Source organism: Aplysia californica, unplaced genomic scaffold, assembly GCF_000002075.1.
Source record: "Aplysia californica isolate F4 #8 unplaced genomic scaffold, AplCal3.0 scaffold00760, whole genome shotgun sequence".
NCBI lineage: Eukaryota > Metazoa > Mollusca > Gastropoda > Aplysiida > Aplysiidae > Aplysia > Aplysia californica.
In genome coordinates this window covers 146,047-171,046 of record NW_004798030.1, presented here as the reverse complement: position 1 = coordinate 171,046, position 25,000 = coordinate 146,047, and the positions used below count along the sequence as shown (strand labels likewise).

At 40.9% G+C, this 25,000-nt stretch overlaps 1 protein-coding gene across 1 annotated transcript in view; it reads left to right on the top strand.

Annotated features, from left to right (window-relative positions):
- Positions 1 to 25,000, top strand: part of LOC101852054 (ADAMTS-like protein 1) — a gene marked incomplete in the record, with an annotated part of 152,716 nt that overhangs the window by 97,180 nt on the left and 30,536 nt on the right. Inside the window, 4 exon segments of the mRNA XM_035972616.1 lie at positions 2,181 to 2,354; positions 10,826 to 11,059; positions 14,043 to 14,196; positions 21,514 to 21,643. Of these exon segments, the coding sequence (XP_035828509.1) occupies positions 2,181 to 2,354; positions 10,826 to 11,059; positions 14,043 to 14,196; positions 21,514 to 21,643 (692 nt within the window).

Sequence of the window (25,000 nt, the reverse complement as noted above, 5' to 3'; positions counted from 1 at the left end):
TTACCCAAACAAGCAAACAAACAAACAAACAAGCAAGCACACAAAGAAATAATCAGTACAATTTATGGATGGCTGACGAGCTCTCTCGTTTGCTTTGCTGCTTTTACCCTATCAGTCGTCTATCATCCCTATCCCTCCTTCTTTTCTGGGAATGTTACTCCCTATAGCTACCTCTTATCTTTGACACATATAAAATGACCAATTTTTCTTTCTTTTTCCCCCGCTTTTTTTAGTAACTGCAGTAAAACTCTTATGAAAACTGAAACTAAACGTAGCATGTTAATGATTTGTTTGTTTCGCAAGTGCAGTAAAAACCTGTTATTAAAGTTAAGCTAAACCTCATATTATAATTTGCCTTTGCCGTAAAAATCGTATCAAACCTAAACTAAACTGTAAAACCTAAACTATACATAATACCCTTGCCCCAAAGCTCTCAATTAATCTAACCACAGTATAATTTGTCTTGGCCGTAAAACTCTTGAGAACATTACAGTACAATTTGTCTTTGCCGTAAAACTCTTGTAAATACTAAACCAAACTCAATGTAATATGTTTGTCGTAAAACTCATATTGAAACTGTACTAAACTCAGTATATTTTGTCTTTACTGCAAAACTCTAAAAGGGATATTATAATAACTAAATCAGTACATTGTTTTGCTGAAAAGTTTTATTAAGATAAAGCTAAACTTAGTTTAATATCTTTACCGGAAAACTCTTATTAATAATAATATACTAAATTGAGTATAATAACTTATTGTTACGACAAACATTTTATTACTACATGTTTAAACTCATTATAACTTGCTCTTTCTGTAAAACTCTTAGCAGTAATCATCATCGTTGCCTTTCTCACCCTGGGTCAGGATATAGGCCACGAACAAACACCCTCCACTCCACCTTTCCCTATCCTGGGCTAGTCGCTTGATGTCACTCCACGTCTTCCCACTTTTCTGCACATCCGTTTCCGTGACTCTTCTCCAGGTCCCACGAGGTCCCACGAGGTCTTCCCCTTGACCTATTACCCTGTGGGTTCCAATCTAACACTTTTCTTGTTATGCAGCTGCTGTAGCAGTACATCTACTTAAATCAATATCATTTGTCGGTTGCTTTTTTTTGGGGGGGGGGTGTTGGGTCGCATTTAATATTTTCAGTTTGTAGGAAATTTTGAATGTTTCTCGGGTGGCCGTCAAAGCCTACTCTTATCGATTTGGGACCACCAAGGGATCTTTAACGTGCGCAACTTGCACACCAGAAGGCAAGATGTAGCTACCATAAGATCAGGGGTGTGGCTGAAAGATAGTGTTTGCTGTAAAACTAAAACTCAGTGTAATGTCTTTACCGGAAAACTCTTAATAAACTCATTATATACGTTTTCTTTAGAACATAAAACATCATTCAGCAATACATGTTTGACACTCATTATAATTGTGAGTCATCGTGGTATAATCAGGCGCTCGTCAAAATAATGAAATCAGACAAGTCGGCATTTTCCGGCCCCTTTGGGATTTTTTTTCTCCGAATTTTTGTTTTTTGGCTCAACACCTTGTATATCCACTCAAAAACACTTTTGCGCTCATATGACCTTATGCAGTTGTGAGCGTCGTAAAACCCTCTACTATAAAAATATATTTTAAAAAACACCTTTATGTCTGGATTTTATGTTAAAAAACGTTCATTAAAGGCACAATAAATTCAAACTTGCATTGTCAAAGGACTCTTAAGCTATGGAAGTCACCCCACTTTGACGTCCATTTTCTCGCTAATGTTACCTTTGAAACCAGGCGACCCTACCTGCTTCAATCACAAAATATCTCGACTTCTATTCACGATAAATGGTTTTTTTTTTCATGGAAAGTACATGTAGATGATACCTATGACTCACTATGCTCAAAATTCCACAGCGTCGTAAGACATAGTAATGTTAATAACTAATTATTTGTCTTTGTGTCTCCCCCCTTTGTGTCTCCCCCAGACCGTGGTGAGCCCTGCCCTTTCATATAATGTAATAACTTGTCTTTGTGTGTCCCCCCTTTGTGTCTCCCCCAGACCGTGGTGAGCCCTGCCCTCTCATATAATGTGATAACTTGTCTTTGTGTCTCCCCCCTTTGTGTCTCCCCCAGACCCTGGTGAGCCCTGCCCTCTCATATAATGTGATAACTTGTCTTTGTGTCTCCCCCAGACCGTGGTGACCCCGACCCTCTCGGACCACTGGAGCCAGTGGTCCGTGTGGAGTGAGTGCTCGCGCACGTGCGACGGCGGCGCCACCTACCAGGAGAGGAAGTGCGTGCGGAGTTACGAGACCAGGCGCGGGTGTGATGGCGAGCGCTTCCGTTACAACACCTGCAACAATGAGGTGAGTCCGAGGAGGGTTATAAATAGATTGGCTTCTAGTAGGGTCCTCAGGGTGAGTCAGACATACCTGGCGGGTGGTTGGGGCTGGGTTTGGGTAGGTCCTACTTCTTTTCGTTCCCCTCTTATTATTATTAATAATAATAAATGTGAGGCAGCGTGGTGGAATCAGGCTCTCGCCAATCTTTGGGCATGTAGAGTTATTGGTATCATCTTAAAGCTTGTTCACTTTTCTCTATTTGGATGGAAAAAAATATCCATTTATCTTGAATACAAGTCGAAATATTTGCGAATGAAGGAGGTGGGGGTCATTTGTTTTCAGAGGTAAAATTAATGAGAAAATGGCCTCCAAAGATTAGTTATTTCCTTAGCTTTAGCATCCGTGGTAACTGAAAATTTACATTTTGTGCCTTTAATCAAAGCTTTTCAGAAACATTTACACAAAAATGAGTTCTTTTTTGGGCATGAACGGTGTTTAGCAAAAAAACAAATATTTTTATGAAAATTCACAAACCTGCGGAAAAAATGCAAGTTTCTTCACTTTGATTATTTTGACGAGAGCCTGATTCCACCGCGCTGCCTCACATATATTAAACTCGGTATCGCTTCATCACGGTAAAACTTAGCATTACTACATGTTTAGTCTCGTTATGATTTATAATACCTGAATTTTATCTTACTCTTTGAGGCTGGTTGGCGGGTGCTCCTATGTGTTTTGGTCCTTCTTTCCTGTCAAAAGTCTATCGTCCTTATCTCCCCGCCTCCTTTTTGTGTTTGTTACTCTCTTGTAACACCTCTATTCTTCGGCACTTTTAATAAGTGACCTCTTTGTGTTGCAAATGCTGTAAAACTCTAACTGAAAAAAAAACCACTTATTTTTTCCAGCAGGAAAAGGCCATAGTTGCGTTGGTATGTGTGATGCCTCATAATAAGCTATATGTGAAGCACCGTGGTGGAATCAGGCTCTCGTCAATTTTTGGGCACGTAGAGTTATTGGTATCATCTTAAAGCTTGTTCACTTGTCTTTATTTGGATGAGAAAGGTATCAATTTATCTTGAATGCAAGTCGAGATATTTACGAAAGAAGGAGGTGGGGGTCAACTGTTCTCAGAGGAAAAATTAGTGAGAAAATGGCCGCCAAAAACTAGTTATTTCCTTAGCTTAAGAGTCCGTGGTAACGGAAAATTTACATTTTTTGTTCCTTTAATCAACGTTTTTCAGAAAAGTCCCTCAGAAATGAGTTCTTTAATGGGCATGAAAGGTTTTGAGCCAAAAAACAAAAATTTCATAAAAATTCACAAACCTGCGGAAAAATGCAAGTTTCTTCACTTTGATTATTTTGACGAGAGCCTGATTCCACCACGCTGCCTCACATATACACACGGATAGTCTAGCACAACAATCGTACACTGAAAACAGCAACCGACCATGTTGGATATTTATGACACTACTGAATCATAACTTTAATTGCTCATCCTGAAGAGTACCAAATTAATACATTCAAACAAGGAGACATAACTTCGGCAATTAACAATAGTGAACCATACACAGTCATTGCTCATTTAACGACTATTACAGGGATATATAACAGTATGCTTGTCTACTCTCACTTAAAGAACCTCAAGTAATACTTCCTGAGCTCGGGCTGCTCTGTGCCCATTTCATAAGTGATTAGAGTCTTTCTGTCTGTTTGTGTGTGTGTGTGTGTGTGTGTGTGTGTGTGTGTGTGTGTGTGTGTGTGTGTGTGTGTGTGTGTGTGTCTGTGTCTCTGTCTTAGTGCATGTCTTAATGTCTGTGTTAAACTTCTGCTGTGGGTCTCATTCTTTGTCTATTTTATTATACGTCACTCTCACTCCCTGCCGTGCCATCAGTACATCCTCTTTCTCAAATGCTTTTCCCTCACCTTCTCTCTCTCTCTCTCTCTCTCTCTCTCTCTCTCTCTCTCTCTCTCTCTCTCCTTCTCTCTCTCCCTCCTTCTCTCTCTCAATCTTTCTGTGTTGCAACGAGCCTTGTACCGCTCTCTCTTCATCATTCCGTCTGCCGAGCTCTCAATAAGTGCTTCCTTCCTTCCTTCCTTTCTCAGCATGGTTTATTTTTGTCCCCTCTCTCTCTCTGTTTTCGCCCATTCCCCGTCCTTCTCTATTCCAATCCGTCCCTGTCTTAAAATAGCCTCATTGAGTTTGATGTAATCTTCTCGTACAGCACCCACACCCACCCCTTTGTTCACTGTCAGCGGTCTCACTCGTTTCCTTAACCTCTTCACCGCTGTGCAGAGGTACGGCATCGTGATAAAATCAGCCGCTCGTCGAAATAATGAAATCTACGTTTTCCTGCCCGTTGGGACATTATTCTTTAAAGAGAGAGAGAGAGAGAGAGAGAGAGAGAGAGAGAGAGAGAGAGAAATAGAGAGAGAGAAAGAGAGAGAGAGAAAGAGAGAGAGAAAGAGAGAGAGAGAGAGGGAGAGAGAAAGAGAGAGAGAGAAAGAGAGAGAGAGAGAAAGAGAGAGAGAGAGAAAGAGAGAAAGAGAGAGAGAAAGAGAGAGAGACAGACAGACAGACAGACAGACAGACACCCACACACACACATGCACACAGAGAGAGAGAGAAAGAGAGCTAGCTAACGAGCTACCGAACGAGAGAGAGAGAGAGAGAGAGAGAGAGAGAGAGAGAGAGAGAGAGAGAGAGACATTCCTGCGTGGATTTTTTTAAGTACTGAAAATCGTTGATCAAAGGCACATAGATAAATGTGACTTGTGATTTCAATGGATACAACAGCTGTGAAAATCACCAAAGTTTGACGGCTATTTTCTCGCGTACACCAGTCTATCCCCATCCTCTTCCAGTCGCAAATACATTCGCTCGACTTCTATTCAAGATAAATGAGTATGTCTCCCCCCCCCCCCCCAAAGAAAAGCAAGACAAATGAACAAGCTTTAGGATGATACCGACAATAACTCTACATTCATGCCCAAAAATTGACGAGCGCCTGATTCCACAGCGATGACTCACGTATAATTACACTCCCCTGTGTTCTCCCAAACTGATTCACAGCCGTTGTTCCCCAACTGGTTTACAGAGGACCTTCTGGAAGATGTATTGCCACTTGGGCATTTGCTTGTTCTAGATAAGGGGGAAGGAAGAAATATGTGAGGCAGCGTGGTGGAATCAGGCTCTCGTCAAAATAATGAAATTATTGAAATAGATGAAAATAGCAGTTTTCTCTCTGCTTAGCAATTTTTATTAAATTTTTGTTTTTTGGCTCAACACCTTCTATGTCCATTTACAAACACATTCCTTTGAGGATTTCACCGAAAACGTTGATTAAAGGTACAAAAATATAAATTTACTTTTTCCATGGACTCTCCAGCCTTGGAATTTACCAAGCGTTGGCGGCCTTTTTCTCGCTAATTTTACCTTTTAAACCAGGTGATCCCCACCTCCTTCAATCCAAAATATCTCCACTTCTATTGATGATGGATGGGTAATGTTTTCATTGAAAGCAAGACAAATGAACAAGCTTTAACATGATACCAATAACTCAATATGCCCCAAAATTGACGAGAGCCTGATTCCACCACGCTGCCTAACAAATATATTACGCCTTTGTTTGTATCTTTCTTGAATGAACGTGCCTTTTTTTCTTATCCCTGCCATTGTAGGTAGTGGTTGGTTGGCGGGTGCTCTAACGTGGTTTGCTCCTTCTTTCATATTCAGACCAGATTCTATCGTCATTATTTCTTCTCCTTCTTTTTTGTCTGGTTGTTACTCGTGTAATATTTCTACCAATCTTCGACTCTGATCTGACCGTATGGTGTTACAGACGCCGTAAAACACGTTCTAAAGCAAAAACAAATCGCTACCTCAAAATTACAAAGTTCTATTTCCTCAGAATCTAGTTTCGATAAATCTGACGTCAAAAATTTTGACTTTCACAACATGTCAAGCTTTATCGAAAGCAATTCTTTGAATATCTTGATGATGACTCCGAATAATCATACAATTTTGATAGAGCAGATAGAACATAATTATTTTGGTTTCTCACTTCATGATATTAATAATTCAGAACGGCCAAAAATGTCAGAAAGAACTTTATATTTCTGAGGTAACGACATGTAGACAAAGATAGTACAGCCTACGGTGTAGGGTGTAGTATCTTTGATGTAGATGCGAAGGCTGCAGCACCGAAAGAGTTAAACACATTTCTGTGACATTTTTCACATTCTCTGGCTGGTTGCTCCTAGTTTATGTGGTTCACGTAACTGCTCCGAGCGCCTCCCGCAAGACTTTTATTGTGTCCGCAGTGTGCGGAATTTCAAAAAATTATAATTGTTTATGTGTTTTACGCCCCCATTCACTCAATTTAGAGGCTTCAGGAAGCGGTCGTTGATCCTGCTTGTCAGATCTAACAAGGGCTGAGGGGGATACAACAGCCTGGAAGACAGACGAGGACATGCAGTTTAAAATAACATCAACAACAAAACAAAACAAAGCAAAACAAAAAGAAACAAAGCACTTTGAAACTCAGGAATTGAACTGGCGGAGTGGGTGGTTGGTGGGTGTTCTGGTGTGGTTTGCTCATTCTTTCCTATCAAACAGCTATCGTCCTGATCTATCCTCCTTTTTTATGATTTTTCTCTTGTAACACATCTAATCTTTGGCGCTTATATGACATTATAGTGTTGCAAGTGCCGTAAAACTATTACAAATACTGGACGAACTTGTGTCTTCGGCGTGCAACAAAGAAGAGTCAGCAAGGTTCACGAAATGATCGAAATTGTGTCAAGGGGGCGTAAAAACACAAACACAAAAACATATGTGAGGCAGCGTGGTGGAATCAGGCTCTCGTCAAAATAATCAAAATGAAGAAACTTGCATTTTTCCGCTGGTTTGTGAATTTTTATCAAATTTTTGTTTATCGGCTCAACACCTTTCATGCCCATTAAAGAACTAATTTCTGTGTAGATTTTTCTGGAAAACGTTGATTAAAGGCACATAAAATGTAAATTTTTAGTTACCACGGACTCTTAAGCTAAGGAAATAACTAATCTTTGGCGGCCATTTTCTCACTAATTTTACCTCCGAAAACAGGTGACCCCCACCTCCTTCTTTTGCAAATATCTCGACTTGTATTAAACATAAATGGATATTTTTTTCATTCAAATAAAGACAAGTGAACAAGCTCTAAAATGATACCAATAACTCTACATGTCTAAAAATTGACGAGAGCCTGATTCCACCACGCTGCATCACATCTATTCAAAGCTTGACAGGGCCATTGAAATGCCTTGGGGTTTTCCGGACAATAATTGATTTTACTCTCATTTTTTACAAATTGGAGCAAATTATATCCGTAAACCATGTAGGTAAATACAGAAATACTGTGTACGTGATGATTATGAGATAGGGTAAACGTGGAGCCAACAAGAGCTATAAAACATCACTCTTAGTGTCTTAGAAATGCATGTATTCACAGCGAATCAATATTCACATGTCACATTATGAATACCTCAAGGGCATGTGACTTTCGAAGTGCAAGAAACTGACAGTGGGAAGAAGCAATTGGACCCCCTTTCCTTGTTCAAAATCCGGAGTGTTATGAATGGTGATGTGACGTCATCGTATTGCAGTGAGGGCGTGTCCTGACGCCCTCATGAATAGCCATTGAATAGGCGAGCGATGTGAATAGGCAATGCTGCATGGCGAATGTTGCCCATGGACTTGTATACATAAGAACAAACTATTCGCGAACGTTATTCGAATAGCACGAACTGTGACTTTCATTTCCCCAAATCGCTCAACCACCTTTGCCATAGAATCCAAATGGACAAACACAGAGTACGTGTTATTTCTGACAAGTGCTTGATTAAAGGGAAAACAATTACATTTTAAAAAAAATAATTGTTTTAAAGCAGACTGGGTATGAAGAAAGCCCCCCCCCCCCAAACCACACACACACACACACACACACACACACACACACACACACACACACACACACACACACACACACACACACACACACACACACACACATCCATTTTTATTCATACGAATACGGGCAACATTTTACAGCGCTGAGAAATATTGACGAAGATCAGGTTGCTTTTTTTTGTCCGCCACTTATACTCTTTTGGGTGTCGCTGGAGATCAGCTGGCAAGCTGAAAAATGTTGAACGAAAACCAGACGAAGAACCTGAATGGAACATTATGGGAAGCATTGAATGGCATGATGAGCTGAAGGAATCTGCTTGAACTTGAAGAAAAAGAGAAAGGTGCACTGGGAAAGCGAAAGACGTAGAAGTGGTTCTACCACAGATTTCCCAGAGCTGAGTCAGGAAGAGAAAGGAACATCGCTCCCCATCCCCACTCCCAGGGCAGTGCTATTGACTGATGTGTGTCTTTCAAAGGGGGTTATTAACATGTTCTTATGCACAGTAGAATTGTAAATGGGCTGATTTATCAATGTCAGGCTCATACTGTACCGGGGCAACATAGGGGGAACTGTTGTTTTTTTTTCTTTCCTCATCCTTGCTATCGTCATTTTTTTTACTTCTTCTGTATTCTTGTCACTTTCTTGTTAACTACTAATTCAGAGGTGGCTTGAAAATCGAAGCAGACTGTGTGCTGTTGAGGCTAGAGAGGTGAGCAGAGTAAGCCTGATTTCCCATTTGAACTTCTCTGTTGACATTCACCTCTTGGCGCTCATATGACCTTATTATGCTGTTGCGAGCTCCGTAAAACTTTACTAAAACTAACAAAAAACTGATTCTATCCACTGCAATGTTAGCCCGATTCTTTTGACTTCCAAAGTCAGCAGTTACTTGAACCTGTGCTTCTCTGAACTCAAACTCAAACAGTAATAGAAGAAGAAAAAGAAGAAGAAGAAGAAGAAGAAGAAGAAGAAGAAGAAGAAGAAGAAGAAGAAGAAGAAGAAGAAGAAGAAGAAGAAAGAAGAAGAACAAGAAGAAGAAGAAGAACAAGAAGAAGAAGAACGAGAAGAAGAATTCTATCAACAGCCATGTTTACTGGACTCTGTCGATTTCATTAGTCAGCAGTGACTTAAACCCGTCATTCTCTTAACTCAATATTAATAATCATCATCATCCGGTGCCTTGCCGACTGGCGTGGGCAACCATGGACCTCCACTTCACCCTGTCCTTCGCTGCAGCAATGGTGTCTGTTGTTCTTGCTGCTCCCAACCATGTTGTCATCTTGTCCAGTATCTTTTCCCTCTGTCTGCCTCTGCCTCTCTTTCCATCAAACTTTCCTGTTGTGACAATATTAATAATAATAATAATAATAAATTGCATTTGTATAGCGCATGCCCCCACCCGAGAGCAGGCTCTATGCGCTTTACACTGAGACCATGTTATACTGTCTTATAATACTCTCATTAGTATTAAGAATAATACATTGTAATTCTATCTTCTGTCATATTTCCCGTATTCTTTCGACTTCCGAAGTCAGCTGTGACTTACTTCTCTCAACTCAAACTCAAACGTGTCCTTCGTGACTCATTGGAGCAGAGGAAGATAGGACTACAGCTAAAATTACTTAAACGCAATCCCACATCATCACTCATCCCCTCCATTATTTCTAAAAATCATGTTTGCTCTCAACATCTACAATCCTTGAATCTCTGTCTGTAACAGTTACATATAATACTAAGTGTTACGAAATACACTGTTGGACACTATCATGTGTCGGTGGCCTAGAAGTGGTTAGGCTCTCGGACTCGCAACCGTAAGGTCGTGGGGTCGAATCCCGTCAGGGACCCGACGTTGTGTCCTTGGGAAAGGCACTTTGCACAAATTTTCCTCACTTAACCGAGGTGGGAATGGGTACCCAGCTATAGACAGTGAAAGATCTTGTCAGTTTGATAGTGTTTGAGCGCGTGAAATCCGCAGCTTGCACTGTATGCTGAATGTTCTCAGAGGGTCTGCTCGGGTAATAACAATTGTAAAGCGCATAGAGCATGCTCTTGAGCATGGATATGCGCTATATAAATACAATTATTATTATTATCATGCGTAATTTTTTGTACAAATCAGATAGCGCCAGTCTCATATAAATGGGCAAGGGATAAAAAGTTTTAAAAAACAAAACTGAAACTCAAACCTTTATTGTACCCTCTTTAACATGAAGGATAAGTACATTGGCAGTATGTTAGTGTATTAAGAGCCTATAAATGGCTGCTTGCACTGTATGCTTCTCAGGAACCTGAAGTTGTTTCAGAATGTTCTCAGGTCTGCTGGAGTAATAGTATAGACTGTGAAGCGCATAGAGCTTGCTGTTGAGCTCGGATTTACGCTATAAAAATGCTATTCATTATTTTTAGTATAATTCTATCCTCAGCCATGTTCCCTGGACTCTTTCGACTTCCGAAGTCACGGGTGACTTCTTTTAATTAAAACTTCGACTCTCTTATACTCTTTAATACTCTCATTAACATTAAGAACGATATTTCTATCCTCAGCCATGTTCCCCGGACTCTTTCGACTTCCGAAGTCAGCAGTGTGCAGCCTACAATAACGCCACTTATGGGGGCAAACTCTACACTTGGCTCCCTTACACGGACCGCAAGAACCCTTGTACTCTCTACTGCATTCCTAAAGGCACGCGCACAGTGGTCCGGCTGGCGCCCAAAGTGCTGGATGGCACGAGGTGCAAGTTCAACGCACATGACATGTGCATCAGCGGGAAATGCTGGGTGAGTGCACGGCGCTAGAGATAGAGATAATGTGTGAGGGAGTGGGTGAGTGAGTGTCTAAGTGATAAATGTGTGGGTGGTGGAAGTGTGTGCACGCGCGCTTGTACTCGCCATGCCCCACGCGCGTGTAAATATTTGCGCGTGTGCACGGGCGCGCGCACACGCACACACATACACACACACACACATGTATATATATATATATATATATATATATATATATATATATATATATATATATACACGCTCGCGCACACGCACAGAGAGAGAGCTGTATGTGAGAGAGAAATAGATTAAGTGAGGGAGAGAGAGAGATAGAGAGAGAGAGAGAGAAAGAGAGAGAGAGGGAGAGAGGGATAGAGAGAGAGAAAGAGAGAGAGAGAGAGAGAGAGAGAGAGAGAGAGAGAGAGAGAGAGAGAGAGAGAGAGAGAGAGACAAACGTTTAGTTCAAATCCTCGGACGTGTGATAGGAAGATAAGAAGCAGTTTGTCCATAGGGTCTCGGGGGATGCAGGTATAGGTTATCTATTAACTGTTCACCCTTTTAATACATGTTTTGCATTTCGTAGGACATCAGGACAATATTGAAAGTAATGCATTTCCATGACGTGCTGGTTCGTCAATATGTGGCACTGAAAGGGTTAAGAGAATATGTACTGCGCTCTCAAAATATCTTGTTAATTGTTTCGGAAGTTTGTTCTTGTATATTATTATGATCAGTTACAGCCCTGTTTTTGACTAAACAAAGCGAACAGTCTAGACTGCGTTTATCTACAGATTTCTTTCATGGTTGTGCCTTGGATGTCCTCGGCTGTAATGTTCCAGCAGATGTCCCGTATCGTAGGCACCTTTACCTGCTTCCCTCAAGTTATATGTCTTCCAGCCTCTGTGTTGTGGCTATAAAAAGAAAGCGTTTGGCAGTCGTACGCAGGAGACCCCGAGTTCGATTCGGGTGCGGGGATAATTGGTCGCTTCTAATGACAAGCGGGCTAACTCAGACTTCGGGGTTTCCAGAAATCTTAGCCTATACCAAAAGTGAGCATTGCCCTACGTATAGGAGAAGTTTGGTTTCATAGATGTGTATATTTGTTTGGTTACAGAGAAAACTCTCCTTGTCTTTTAAAGAAACTGATCAAGGGACAAAAGCTTTTCCTTCGATTTTCTCAAAACAGTTTTTTTCGGGATAGCCAACTTGTGCTTAAAAGCGACCAATTTGTATCGAACATATCGCTGTTTCTGATGGGATGCTGTGTCCGTCTCAGTCCCGTCTCAGTCCTGTCTCAGCCCGGGTTGGCTCTGAACCACAGGGTCGAAGCCCGCTTCCAAAATAATCTAAATGTGAGACAGCGAGGTGGAATCAGGCTCTCGTCAATTTTTGGGCATGTAGAATTATTGGTATCATCTTAAAGCTTGTTCACTTGTCTTTATTCGGATGGAAAAAAATTTCCATTTATCTTGAATACAAGACGAGATATTTGCGAATGAAGGAGGTGGGGGTCATCTGTTTTCAGAGGTAAAATTAGAGAGGAAATGGCCGCCAAAGATTAGTTATTTCCTCAGCTTAAGAGTCCGTGGCAACTGAAAATTTACATTTATTGTGCCTTTAATCAACGTTTTTTCCGAAAAATCCACACAGAAATGAGTTCTTTAATGGGCATGAAAGGTGTTGAACAAAACAAAAAAAATTTGATTAAAATTCACAAACCTGCGAAAAAATGCAAGTTTCTTCACTTTGATTATTTTGACGAGAGCCTGATTCCACCACGCTACCTCACATATTGTGTCGATTGGGGCGTAAAAAGCACTTTCATTAAAATAAGGATCTTACTCGTTTCACTTGTTATCGATGACGCAGAAACATAGTATAATGTCCGAAAAGCAAACCTTAAGCAATGTTCCAGCATTTTCCGAACCGTTGCGTTGCACACACTTCAGAGACACGAATTTTGACATTCAAAGTAAGCATGTTGTTGCCTGCATTTTAAAAGTTCAGATTAAAAAATAAATTCAAATGAAAAATCTGTATGAATTATGAGGTTATGCTTTTATTTTTCTCGTGCTGTCGAATGATCGGAATGCGCGAGTTGGTGGTTGGCAGGTATTTTTGTTAGATTGGACATTCTTTTTTTAAAAAAAAAACAATCAAATTTCAATATATCTGTATCATTATCTTTCTCGTCTCTCTTCTTTTTCTTGGGAGGACTTCCGTAACGAGCGACCACTATGAGACAGAGCAGAATTGAGGGCTTGGGGTAGGGGTAGGGGTAGGGGTAAGGGTAGGGGTAGGGGTAAGGGTAGGGGTAGGGGTAGGGGTAGGGGTAGGTCTAGGCCTCTTCTTTATTGTGTTTGATGGGGTGGTCGCTCGTTACGGAAGTCCTTCCTTTTCTATGTTTGTTACTCTTTAGCAACAACTCCAATCTTCGCACCAGTAAGACCTGTGAGGCAGCGTCGTGAAATCAGGCGCTCGTCAAAATAATGAAAGTCAAGAAATTATCATTTTCCCTCAGGGTAGGGTTTTTTTTAATCGAATTTATTTTTGGTTCAACACCTTTCAATATGCCCTTTAAAGAGCACATTTCTGTGAGGATTTTATGGAAGAACGTTGATTTAAGGCAGAAAAAATGTAAATTTTCAGATTTTATGGGCTCTGAAGCTAAAGAAATAACTGAACTTTGGAGGCAATTTTCTCACTAATTTTACCTCTGAAAACAGGTGACCCCCACCTCCTTCATTCGCAAATATTTCGACTTGTTTTCAAGACAAATGGATATTTTGTTCATCCAAATAAAGACGAGTGAACAAGCTGTAAGATGATACCAATCACTCTACATGCCTAAAAATTGACGAGAGCCTGATTCCACCACGCTGCCTCACAGTCCTGTTTGTGTAGCAAAAACCGTAAAACTTTCTAAAACTAAACTAAGAATCCGTGTCCCCAATTAGTTAATTAATTCCTTCTGAGGTTCTCACTTTTCCGTCCTCAGAAAGTGGGATGTGACCATCGATTGGACTCTCCCATGACCCTTGACCTATGCGGCGTGTGCGGGGGAAACAACTCGTGCCTGAACAACGGTACAAAGGGGCGCTACCACTGGGTGGAGATAGGCTTGTCTCCCTGCTCGGCGTCCTGTGGTGTAGGTAAAGCTTCATCTCTATAGTACTCTCTATACTATCACTCGTCATGTTATTATTTATTGATCATCCTTTCGATTTTTTTTCTCATATATTCACATTTCGACAGCTTGATTCAGTTGTTGTGCAATTCTTGAATGTTTGAAACGCATGGAAGTTTTTCAAGTTTATTTTTGTTGTTGTTATCGTTGTTTGTGTTTGTGTGTGTGTGTGTGTGTGTGTGTGTGTGTGTGTGTGTGTGTGTGTGTGTGGTCTGTGGGTGCTCTGGTGTTGTTTATTTCTCCTATCCTATCAAACATCTATCGTCCTTACCTATCCTCATTTTTTTGTGTTTGTTACTCTCTTGCAACACCAGTGATCTACAGCACTTATATGACCTAATTGCGATGTAAATGCCGTTAGGCGCTTACTAACACAAAAGGTGTTGTTGTTTTGTTTGTTTGTTTGTTTTTCATTTATTTTTCTCCTCTTTTCGTGTGCAGGAAGATCATGAAACTGTGACTAATATAAATAGTATTTTTTGTATCATTAGAACTAAGTCTGGCAGAGATCTTCAAATCGCCTGCTGGATGAAGCGAATCCAAATATCTCGCGTGTCAAAGTAGAAGACTATTGGGTGGAATCGGTTGGAATACCATGCCAAAGCTCGAGAAAAAGTGAGACTAGAACTGACAATATTGCATAATATAGGGTCGAGAACAAGCTTAGCCAATTCAGGGCAATCCGCAGAGGAGTACGACAAGGATGTTTCTTGTCTCCGGATCTCTTTGATTTATACAGCAAAATGGTTCTGCGTATTGTCTGGGAGGATAAATACACGGTAAATGAATAAATTACTTTTTATTAATCCTGAGGGAGAAATTTAGGTTGCAATAGCAAATATACATATATAAATACATACATAAATGCCTACATACTTTACTTTACTTTACTTTTCCGATCCAGCAGCCATTTGGGTTCTAGCCCTTTGTCTGAAATGTCTACATAAATACGCAATATTACACCAATGCAGAACAATTTGACTAACATGCCATTGCTCGTCGCCCTAAATCTCGTGTCACCGACACTTGCTTGACTTTACTTTTGAGACTGAACTCACTACTGCCTTAGATAAAGGTGTCAAAGTGGGTGACCGCTATATCAACAACCGACGGTACGCTGACGATACCGTCTTGATAGCTGATTCTGAGTCCCAAGCTGTAATTATATGTACAGAGATTCTAACTAGAGTGACAGGGAAATGCGAAGAGAACGCGCTACAATAACTGAATTCTAAAGAAACGGAATGCATGGTGATCTCAAAAAGTGCCTAAATCCCTGAATGCAACATCTTTTGTAGACACGAAAGAATAAAACAAGTCAACAGGCTTTCAATACCTTGGTTGCACCATTGCACCAGATTACACCATAAAATGAAGCACAAAAGTCACGCAGCAGCTTACATAATATTATGGCCCATGGAAAAGCAGTTGTCCAAAATCTTTTTTCTCTGACCTCTTGCCCCCGCCCAAACGTCTTGTAAACTTCATGTACATTGGTCTTGTTATTGGCCCTGTGAATGTGTGTAGTCACTAGAAGGTTCTCATCCTGTTGGATCCGATCAGGGTTTGGTTGGGCTGGGTTTTTTAAATTGTATATTCCCCTTTTGCTTCCTCTACCCCAACTTCACAGTAATCGTTGTGCATGTAATTTTTCCCTTGGTTTCTCGTACATTTTTTATTTTCTTTGGCGACTTACAGCACCCGTAATTTATTCCTGCTTTTTCATATTTTGTCGTTGGTCCTAACGATACCTAGTATTCCCAACTTTTGTTTGTTACAAAGAAATTAATTCACCACATCCGGTTAGGTAACGTCGGGAAGGAGGTACTTAGCCACCCACAACCCTTTTTTTTAAACACGTATTTTGCGAGTTCTCACGTGCAATGTAGAGAAATGAGTCGGTTTATGACGCGCCCAGCTCTTTCCCCGGGTCTCATTACTTAAAGTAAACAGTACTTTCCTCCACCAGGCTTGCATCCGCCCGCTCTACAGTTTTGTATTGCTTACTTCTGGTAGAACTTTTCGTTTCCTAGACTTCTCCGAAATGTGTACGTGTTAACAAGTGTTTGAAAGGCGCCGCTCGTAGGTCCTGCCTCTTTTACTCTCACGTTTCCTTCTTCATGTCTTAGACGTCTCTGAAGTTTACAAGTGTCAGCAAATGGGAAGACATCGCTGGCAGGCCCTGTACTTTTGTTTTGTTTTTCTCTTATAGTTTTTTTTAGGTCGTTTTTTTTTCTCCTATTTTTTTTAAGGGGGGGGGTAGGGACTGTCTATCTGGGTTTCCTCAGCCAACTCTAAAGATTTAGATCTAGTAAGAGTTTAACGGCACTTGAAACACAATAAGGTCATATAAGTGCCGAAGATTGGAGGTGTTACAAGAGAGTAACAAACACATAAAAGAAAGAGGGGAGATAAAGATGATAGTTTTTTTAATAGGAAAGAAGAAGAAAACCACACCAGAGCACCGGCCAACCACCCACCAACTCTAAACGACGGGTGATGTATTGATGTGTTTCTCTTATCTGAAAGAAATGACCAGAAATGCCACGTATTGATGTATATTTGTGAGGCAGCGTGGTGGAATCAGGTTCTCGTCAAAATAATCAAAGTGAAGAAACTTGCATTTTTCACACGTTTGTCAATTTTTATCAAATTTTTGTTTTTTTGGCTCAAAACCTTTCATGGCCATTAAAGAACTCATTTCTGGGTGGATTTTTATGAAAAACGTTGATTAAAGGCACAAAGAATGTAAATTTTCATTTACCACTGACTCTTCAGATAAGGGAATAACTATTCTTTGGCCGCCATTTTCTCACTAATTTTACCTCTGAAAACAGATGACCCCCACCTCCTTCATTCGCAAATATCTCGACTTGTTTTTAAAATAAATGGATATTTTTTATCACTCAAATAAAGACAAGTGAATAAGCTTAGGATGATACCAATAACTCTACATGCCCAAAAATTGACGAGAGCCTGATTCCACCAAGCTGCCTCACATATTTCAAATGCCCGTGAGTCTGGTGATGCTTGAAGCAGATTGACCTACCCCTGACCGTGGTAGTTGTGGAGATTAAAGTAATTATTGGTTTTGTTTCCCTACTCGCATTCTAGTTCAATAATGAAGTGGGGAGTGTGAGTGGTTGGTGGGTGCTCCTTTGCAGTTTGCTCATTCTTTCTTATCAAACATCTATCTTCGTTATATCTCCTTTTGTGTTTATTACTTTGTTGTAACACCACTAATTTCGGCTTTGATGTATACTAATTATGTTGCGAGTATCGTAAAACTCTTACTAAAACTAAATTGAAGTGTGAAGTTTACTACAAACAGTTTGTAGAATGATCCTTTCTAACTCAGCTAAATATGAAGTATTCAATTCTGCGCAAGCCTTAAGAAAACAGGAAAAACGGAAGGGTCTTTTTTTTAAAAAAATGTTTTGAGTTATACCCTACAGAGGCTTGATGACACTACAGTTTAGCAAAACATGGTATTTTAAAGAGAGAAATTCTGCACCCCCAAAGCTTCTTCTCAGAGTTATCAACATTTATGGGCGAAATGCTGCTCTGCAAATTTGTCTTCATAAAGTCGACGACATTAAAAGGAGAAATTAATCCTGTACAACCAATGTGTCTTCCCAAAGCTGGCAACATTGAAAAGAGAAATTCTGCACTTCCAATCTGTCCTCATAGAGTGAGCAACATGAAAAGGGGAAATGCTGCCTTGCCAATGTGTCTTCATAGAGTGAACGACATTCAAAGGAGAAGTTAATTCAGCACTACTAATGTGTCTTCACATAGCCAGAAACATCGAAGGGAGAAATTCTGCAATACCAGAGCTGGCAACATTGAAAAGAGAAATTCTGCTCTTCCAATGTGTCCTCATAGAGTGAGCAACACCGAAAGGGGAAATTAAAAGGAGAAGTTAATTCTGCACTACTAATTATGTGTCTTCTCATAGCAAGGAACATCAGAGAGAGAAATTCTGCTTTACCAGTGTCTTCACATAGCAAGCAACATCAGAGGGAGAAATTCTGCTTTATCAGAGTGTATGCACGTAGCCAGAAACAATAAAGGGAGAAATTCTGCACTACACAGGTGTCTTCCCAAAGCTAGCAACTTTTTGTCTGTTGCGTCTGCCATCTCAACAAGTGCAAACACTTCACGAGACAGTATCAGGTTTCCTCCCTTGGGTAACCAATGACATTTTGTTGTGGGAGTTGGGAGAAGTTGCTGTTTCGCCTGTCACAACCGTTTCGCTGTATCGTGTCGTGTTGCGTTACGGGCTGGATTACAACGATAATGTCAAGCAGTTCAAACTTCTGGCAATGTCGAGATGGGGTGAAGGAGGCAGGGTTAAGTAGGGGTGATTGTTTTACATCGTTCTGGTTTATTTTTGGTCTGGATTGGTTGCAGTTTCGTCTTAGTTTACTGCAGCTTTTTAAACTCCAAATAATTGTTTTTCACTCGCTAATCCTCCGCTCATCTCCCTTCATCGTTACTTTGTTCATTTCTCGTTGCTCTTTTCCATCATTGGTATAATGTGATGCTACGGGGAACATTCCCATACCTTACAAGAAAGAAATGTTAGAAACAGGTTATGTACGCTCAGGCCCTGAATGCTCCTACACCTTTCGCAAAGTATGCATGTACAATTTCTGGTTCACTTTGTTAAGCAGATTATTGTGAATAATATATTTTACTTGTTTCATTTCCGACTGTGCCGTCAATTTGAAGTTATGGTTTTGAGTTGTATAAGTTGCCTTTACTCTGACTTTGACTCCTTTTCTGATTTAAAAACAATGTACATGGTGTATTTTCAAATTTGATTGGGCTAATTTATATGTATTTTTTAAAAATCTATTTATTTATTTATGTATTTTTGGGTGGGCGTGGGGTGTTGCTATTATGCACAGTTTCTTTTAATTTTAAGTTTGATTTTTTTGAGTAAACCACTGTCCTTTTAAATTAAACAATAGCTATTCTTTGAGGTGCCAAGACCTGCGCGATTTCTTTGTTGTATGAATATGCCTAAAAATTGTTGGGTTGTAGCTAATACAAAATAATCTGTAGCTGTTCAGTGCGGTACCTACGAGCGTCTGTGAGGTAATGTCACACCCTGCGCCATTGCTCTTATTTATAGAAGATAATTCTAGGCTCGACTTCCTTGATGGGAAGTTAGTTGTGTCGAGAGCTGATGGAATCAGGTGCTCGTCAAGTTTTGGGGCATGTGAGGTTATGGGTGTCATCTCAAAGCCTGTTCATTTGCCTTGCTTTTGGTGATTAAAGAAATAGCCATCTATGTTGAGTAGACGTTGAGTTATTTGCGATTGAAGGAGGTGAAGTCTTTAAAAAATACCCATCTATGTTGAGTAGACGTTGAGTTATTTGCGATTGAAGGAGGTGAGGTCTTTAAAAAATACCCATCTATGTTGAGTAGACGTTGAGTTATTTGCGATTGAAAGAGGTGAGGGTCGCCTGGTTTCAGGGGTAAAATTAATGAAATAGTGGCATCAAAGTTTGGTAACTTCAGTAGTATGAAAATCTTTGAAAACTGAAAATATACAATTTTTTTTGGTCTTTAATCAATGTTTTCCCAATATAATCTACACCTAGACGTGTTTTTAAATGGACGTAAAAGGTGTTGAGCCGAAAAAGAACATTAGAAAAAGGTCCCCAATGACTAGAAAAATGTCAGTTTCCTTGATTTAATTATTTTGACGAGCGCCTGATTTCACCACGAAGCTTCACATTTTATCGAGTGTCTTCGTCTGTCTCCTGGAGGTTTTGATGTCTCACTCTGCCTAGGTCGTCCCTGGTGGGCAGATCGAAACACCTACTTACTTACCTGTCCCCGTGGTTTTATGCGCTCTGCCTAATTTAGCAAAATTTGATCATTTTTTTGCATAATTTCTGAGTATTTTCCTAAATCTTTCTTTGTTAGAATTAACAGAATCGCATAATTTCACGTTTTTGGGCTCAGTTTGCATAATTTCAGAATTTTTCTTGCATAAAATGACGGGGACAGACTTACTTACTCTCTCCCCTTACCGTCAGGTAAATAAGGCGGAGAGCAGTCGACGCCACGCTTGCCTGTCCCTAGTCACATTCTCCAAATTCGATATATCCAGGCCCTAGGTGATTGCCTCATTCTTTATTGTGCTTCTATAGCTTCCAGTTGGTCTTCCTCATTTTCTTTTTCCAGTTGGTCTCCAATACCATGAGTGATAGGGCAATCGTGTCTTTGGCATTCTTAGAACATGTCCTAAACATCTCCATGACATTTCCATCTTCTCCTTTTAATGGTCGTGTTGATAGCTTCAATTCAAGCTCTTTCCAACACTTCGTTATTTGTTATAAATGAGATCGAAACATCTCTCTTCCAAATGGTATAAGTTGTATCGGTGGTTGCTTAAAACATGCTGTATATTCTGGAGCTTGCCTTCTGTCCTTTTGTCGACTTCATTCCAATCTCAGCATTGCTCGTGCTCTCCCAGTTTTTGTTTTTTTATACGTCCTCTACTCTTCGAAAATGTATAAGTGTTATCAAGTAGTGGGAGGCTCTACTGTTAGGTCCTATCTCTCTTACTGTTAGGTCCTATCTCTTTTACTGTTAGGTCCTATCTCTTTTACTCTTCCTTTGTGCGTTTTGGTTTTCTATCCATCTTATCATTTTACTCTTCCAGTTTTATTTTCTTTCTACATTACCCCTTTACTTACGTGGTTGACGGGTGCTCTGGTGTGGTTTGCTCCTTGTTTCCTGTCAAACTTCTATCGTCCTTATCTTTCCTCAGTGGGTAGTTGACGGGTGCTCTGGTGTGGTTTGCTCTTTGTTCCCTGTCAAACTTCTATCGTCCTTATCTCTCTTCGTTCTTTTCTTTGATGTTGGACTCTGGTAAAACCTCTAATCTTCGGCACACAACATGAGTCCTCGTGACCGTATTGTGTTGCAAGTGCCGTAAAACTCGTGCTTAGTTTAAAGTGTAACTAGACTTCCCTCTATCTGTTACTAAGTAAGCGTGATTGTGTAGACATAATGCTTCTGCTTCTTCGAACAACCATCAAGTCCGTGGGTGGTTGGCGGGTGCTCTGGTGTGGTTTCCTCCTTCTTTCCTATCAAACATCTATCGTCCTGATTTCTCCTTCTTTTTTTGTGTTTGTTACTCCCTTGTAACACCTCTAAACTTCGGCACTTATATGTCCTTATTGTGTTGCAAGTGCCGTAAAACTCTTTCTAAAACGAACAACCATCCAGTCTAGCCTTGACCTCTGCCCTCTCTCCCAGGTTCACAGACGTACCAGTACCGGTGCCGTGACAGACTGACCGGGAACCAGGTGCCCGACGGTCGCTGTGTCAGGAGCCCAAAGCCTAACGGACGTCAGAAGTCATGCTTTCGCCGCCAGTGCCCGCCTGTGTGAGTCTGGGACATAGACCTTAGCTTTTATCTAGACTGCGCACTGTAGAGTATTTCCGGAATCATAATGAGGCGTGCCATTGAGCCAAATGATGGGCAGAAGGGTGTGTGTGTGTGGAGGGGGGGGGGGGGTAGGGTGCGCGCTGGACTATAGTGAGACACGTTTATGTATGCTCCCTACCGGTACATTTACTTTAGATTTTACTTGAAACTAGAATATCTGCTGTTAACCTGGGGGTTTTTTTGGTGGTTTTTTGGTTCTTTTTTGTTTTGTTTTTTATTCAAAGAGAGGCAGACACAACTAAAAGTGTAGTTCACACTTTTGCAGTTGCGAGCGCCATAAATCCTCTACTAAAACTACCCCCCCCCCCCACACACACACTTTTTTAAACCCCAGAACTGGGATATTGGAACGGAATAACAGTCTATTTTATTAATACACGCAGTGCAAATCTGATTTATTGAAAACAACAAAAGCGCTCGCTTTTGCGTTGATCACTTTCCTTCTTCTAACGGCAACGACGCTGCCCAAAGTGCGTACGCTTCGCAGAGAAAATTTTGTCGAGAGTGAAGATCAGCGGCCATCGCAGTGCGCGGTGTTAGATACCAATAGTGCACGTCAGTAGTCAGGAATGGTCGGGATGTCTGCCGGTGGGTGGTAGTTCTGGGCGGCTAGCTTCCTGATTGTTGAAAGCTAGGAATCGTAGGAATCGACTCCGAATCCAATTACTCACTTTCTAATAATGTGATTTTTTTCGATGGTTACCTGGTTGGTTCCGAATTAGAACATCTTCAGGATTTAAGATAACCTTGATTTCGGAATACTACAAAGCATCAACTTTTATTTTTTTTAAATAAATTCTTTAAAAAGGAAGATTTCAATGGTAAGAGTAACTGGCAACTGTTGGTTTACGTAAAAAGGAGACGACACTTTATTTCCGTAGTATTAACAAAGATAGTACAGCCTACAGTAGGGTGTAGTATCTTTGGAATTAATCGAGGGAATCGGTTCTGGAATCGATTTTTCGTCCAGCTCAAGTGGGTGGTGGTTCTGTGATAAACGTGATGGACGGAGGTGCTGAAGGGTGTTCTTCCCCCCGAAGTGCGGTCGTGTCCTGCACGCCCCCAGCGCCCCGGGCGAGATAACGGGATTGGTCGGCCGACCGGCAGTCACGTGTGTGTGGTGCGGTGGAGTCGGTCGGTAGTCTTTTCTTTTGTTTTGTTTTTGTTTTTGTTTTTGTTTTACTCTTTTTTTTGCTTGGTTGTTGTTGTTGCTGTTGTTGTTATTGGTGTTGTTGTTGTTGTTGTTGTTGTTGTTGCTGTTGTTGTTATTGTTGTTGTTGTTGTTGTTGTTGCTGTTGTTGTTGTTGTTGGTGTTGTTGTTGTTGTTGTTGTTGGTGGTGGTGGTGGTGTTGGTGTTGGTGTTGTTGTTGTTGTTGTTGTTGTTGGTGGTGTTGTTGTTGTTAGTGGTGGTGTTGTTGTTATTGGTGTTGTTGTTGTTGTTGTTGTTGCTGTTGTTGTTGTTGGTGGTGGTGTTGGTGGTGTTGGTGGTGTTGGTGTTGTTGTTGTTGTTGGTGTTGTCGTTGTTGTTGTTGTTGTTGATGATGATGGTGGTGGTGGTGGTGTTGTTGTTGTTGTTGTTGTTGTTGTTGTTGTTGTTGTTGTTGTTGTTGTTGTTGTTGTAAGTGTTGTATTAATGTTTCTTTGGATCGAATCGGAGCCTGCCAGATTACTCACCCTTCAAAGATAGTGAAAAAAAGCTACCACACTTTGGTACAATACGACTCATTCGACTGATTCCGACCTTGGAAATATCGAATATATTTGATTTGAAGGTCACTGTCGAATGTTGTTGTATTCGGTTGTGTTGTGCCAAAATGATAACTTTTGCCCCATCCACGAAGGAAAATCGGGATGGCCCCTACTCCTCCCGATGAATCCGACTGGGTATAATTAGGTCTGACGGTCTTTCCAGAGATGCATACTGCAGGCTTTTGTGCTCTGGCCCTAACGCTTTTCGCCGTTGCACACGGAAGACATGAGTTGTTTTGTTTTGTTTTTATGTAAGTGTTTTACGGCGCTCGCAACTGCACAAGGTCATATGAGCACGCGGGACACATTAAACTTTTTCAGTTGTAAGGACATTTTGAATTTTGCCTGGGTGGCGGCCAAAGCCTACTCTTTATCGATTTTAGACCACCAAGGGATCTTTAACGTGCGCAATTTGCACACGGGCCCTCCGAGATTTTTCACCCTTGCCCGAGATAGCTAGGTGTAGATCTTTCATCTCTCCTACCAGAAGATCAGGGGTGTGACTGAAAGACAGCAGTAAGAAGAGCCAAGGAGTAGCAGTAAAAAGGCTGCAGAAAGAGTCAGGAGCCCAGAGGAGGGGGCAAAGGAGGAGAGCGGGAGGGGCCGAAAGATGAGACGAAAGCAGACGACAGAACATTGCTAGAGAGCAGGAAAAGAGGTTAAAGGAGATACTTTTAGAGAAGAAAATCTTTCGGTCGTTACCTGGATTCGAACCCGGGGCCTTTGAATGAGAGGCCAACACCTTAACCTCTAGGCCACGAGAGCCCCAGACGCGAGTTTGCTTCTCGTTTCAGGAAGTTACTCTTATCGACCTGTGTCTCTAATGTGAGGCAGCATGGTGGAATCAGGCTCTTGTCAAAATAATCAAAGTGAAGAAACTTGCATTTTCCACAGTTTTGTGAATTTTTATCAAATTTTTGTTTTTTGACTCAACACCTTTCATGCCCATTAAAGAACTCATTTCAGGGAGGATTTTTTTCTGAAAAGCATTGATTACAGGCACAAAAATGTAAATTTTCATTTACCACGGACTCTTAAGCTAAGGAAAAAACTAATCCTTGGCGGTCATTTTCTCACTAATTTTACTTCTGAAAACAGGTGGTGACCCCCCCCCCCCTCTACCCACCTCCTTTTTTCGCAAATATCTCCACTTGTGATTAAGATAAAATGGATAATTTATTCATCCACATAAAGACAAGCGAACAAGCTTTAAGATGATACCAATAACTCTACATGCACAAAAATTGACGAGAGTCTGATTCCACCACGCTGCTTCACCTATGTCTGTTGCAGTTCTGTGGTCCTCTCAGCCGAGGTTAGCTGTGGTAGGGTGGTTGGGGGGGGGGTCAGATTGTTCATGTAAGTAGGGGCGCGCCGGCCATGCCGCTGATGACAAGAACGCGCCCATGTCTGACACGCATGACGTCACTGCCACGAGCTCTAGTATTTAATATACAACCTCTTAGGGGTTGGTAGGTTAATGCTCTCCCTTTGCCAGGGCACTTTTCTCAAGAGTTTTTTTAAAATGATGAAGTGAGCTTAAGG